This window comes from Charadrius vociferus, unplaced genomic scaffold (assembly GCF_000708025.1).
Source record: "Charadrius vociferus isolate BGI_N301 unplaced genomic scaffold, ASM70802v2 scaffold2424, whole genome shotgun sequence".
NCBI lineage: Eukaryota > Metazoa > Chordata > Aves > Charadriiformes > Charadriidae > Charadrius > Charadrius vociferus.
The window spans coordinates 489-1,867 of NW_009648107.1; the positions used below are offsets into that span (position 1 = coordinate 489).

Genomic DNA, 1,379 nt, shown 5'->3' on the forward strand with positions numbered 1-1,379 from the left:
GAGGTGAGGCAGCCGGAGCGGGTCTCCGCGGGCTCCGTCGCCGCAAAATTCCCTCCTCCACCTTCCTCCCGTCTCCGCCGCCCCTTCGTTAAAGCAGCCGGGCGTGACGTGACTGCGCGACCGCAGGCAACGAGACCCAGAGAGTCAGTTTTAGTCGCGTCCCGGCCCCAGGAGTAACTATCTCCCCCTCCCCGGGGGTCCCCAAATGTCTGCCCCCGCTGGCTTTGAGCCCGCAGGGAGGCTCCGAGGAGAGCTACGGCTTCAGTTTGAGCCAGGGATGAAGGATGGTGAGGATGGAGAGGACGGAGGAGGTGAGGCCGCAGAGCCCCACAAAACCCGGGTTGGTTTTGTACAGCCCCAACTTGTCCAGGGGGATAAAGAGGTCGCAGGCGTTTTTCACCAGGTCCAGCAGCAGAGGAGGGTTGTTCCGCAGGACGTGGATGAGAAGCCGGAGTTGGATCTGCAGCCTCAGCCCCAGTTGCTGCAGCCCGTTGTCAGGCCGGAGTTGGCGCCCGTTCTCGCTGCCCTTCGCTCGCTTCCCGTTCGCCTCGCGCTCCATCAGGATGCGGATCTCGTAGGCGTCCCGGCTCAGGTTCACGACGAGAGCAAAGAGGTAATACCTGAAAAAAGAGGGGAGAGGAATGCGGGGAGAGCAGAGGAGAGCGGGCAAACAGTGCTGGGGACCACGGGCTGCGACGCTGGGAGCCTCCAAGCCGTTTCCCCTTCAGCCACGGAAATAAAATGCCCGTTGGGAAGGAAGAGTCGACGTTCTAGCGACAGCGGAGGGGCTTGTAAAAAGGGACTCTCTGACTTCTTTGTAGCCACCCTTTAAATACTGGAACGTGGTGAGAAGGTCTCTCCTGAGCCTTCTGTTCTCATGGCTGAACAATCCCAGCTCTCTCGGCCTTCCCAGTCCTTGGATCATCTCGGTGCTCCTTCTCTCGGTGCCTCAGCACAGGAGAGACATGGACCTGGGGGAGCGGGGCCAGAGGAGGCCCCGGAGATGCTGGGAGGGCTGGAGCCCCTCTGCTGGGAGGACAGGCTGGGAGAGTTGGGGGGTTCAGCCTGGGGAAGAGAAGGCCAAAAAGGGGAGAGCTCAGAGCCCCTTCCAGTGCCTAAAGGGGCTCCAGGAGAGCTGGGGGGGGACTCTGGATCGGGGAGGGGAGTGATGGGATGAGGGGGAACGCTTTGACACTGACAGAGGGGAGACTGAGGTGAGATCTGGGGAAGAAATTGTTGGCTGTGCGGGTGGTGATCCCCTGGGGCAGGTTGCCCCGAGAAGCTGTGGCTGCCCCATCCCTGGAGGTGTTCAAGGCCAGGTTGGACGGGGCTTGGAGCAACCTGGGCTGGGGGGAGGTGGCCCTGCCCAGGGCAGGGGG

General features: G+C 62.4%; 1 protein-coding gene across 1 annotated transcript in view; it reads right to left on the minus strand.

The window, feature by feature from the left end:
- Positions 1–253: 253 nt before the first annotated feature.
- The window catches only part of PEX11B (peroxisomal biogenesis factor 11 beta), a 4,656-nt gene continuing 3,530 nt past the window's right edge, over positions 254–1,379 (minus strand). Inside the window, exon 2 of the mRNA XM_009883888.1 lies at positions 254–620. Coding sequence (XP_009882190.1) covers positions 254–620 — 367 coding nt within the window. The remainder of the gene's footprint in view (positions 621–1,379) is intronic.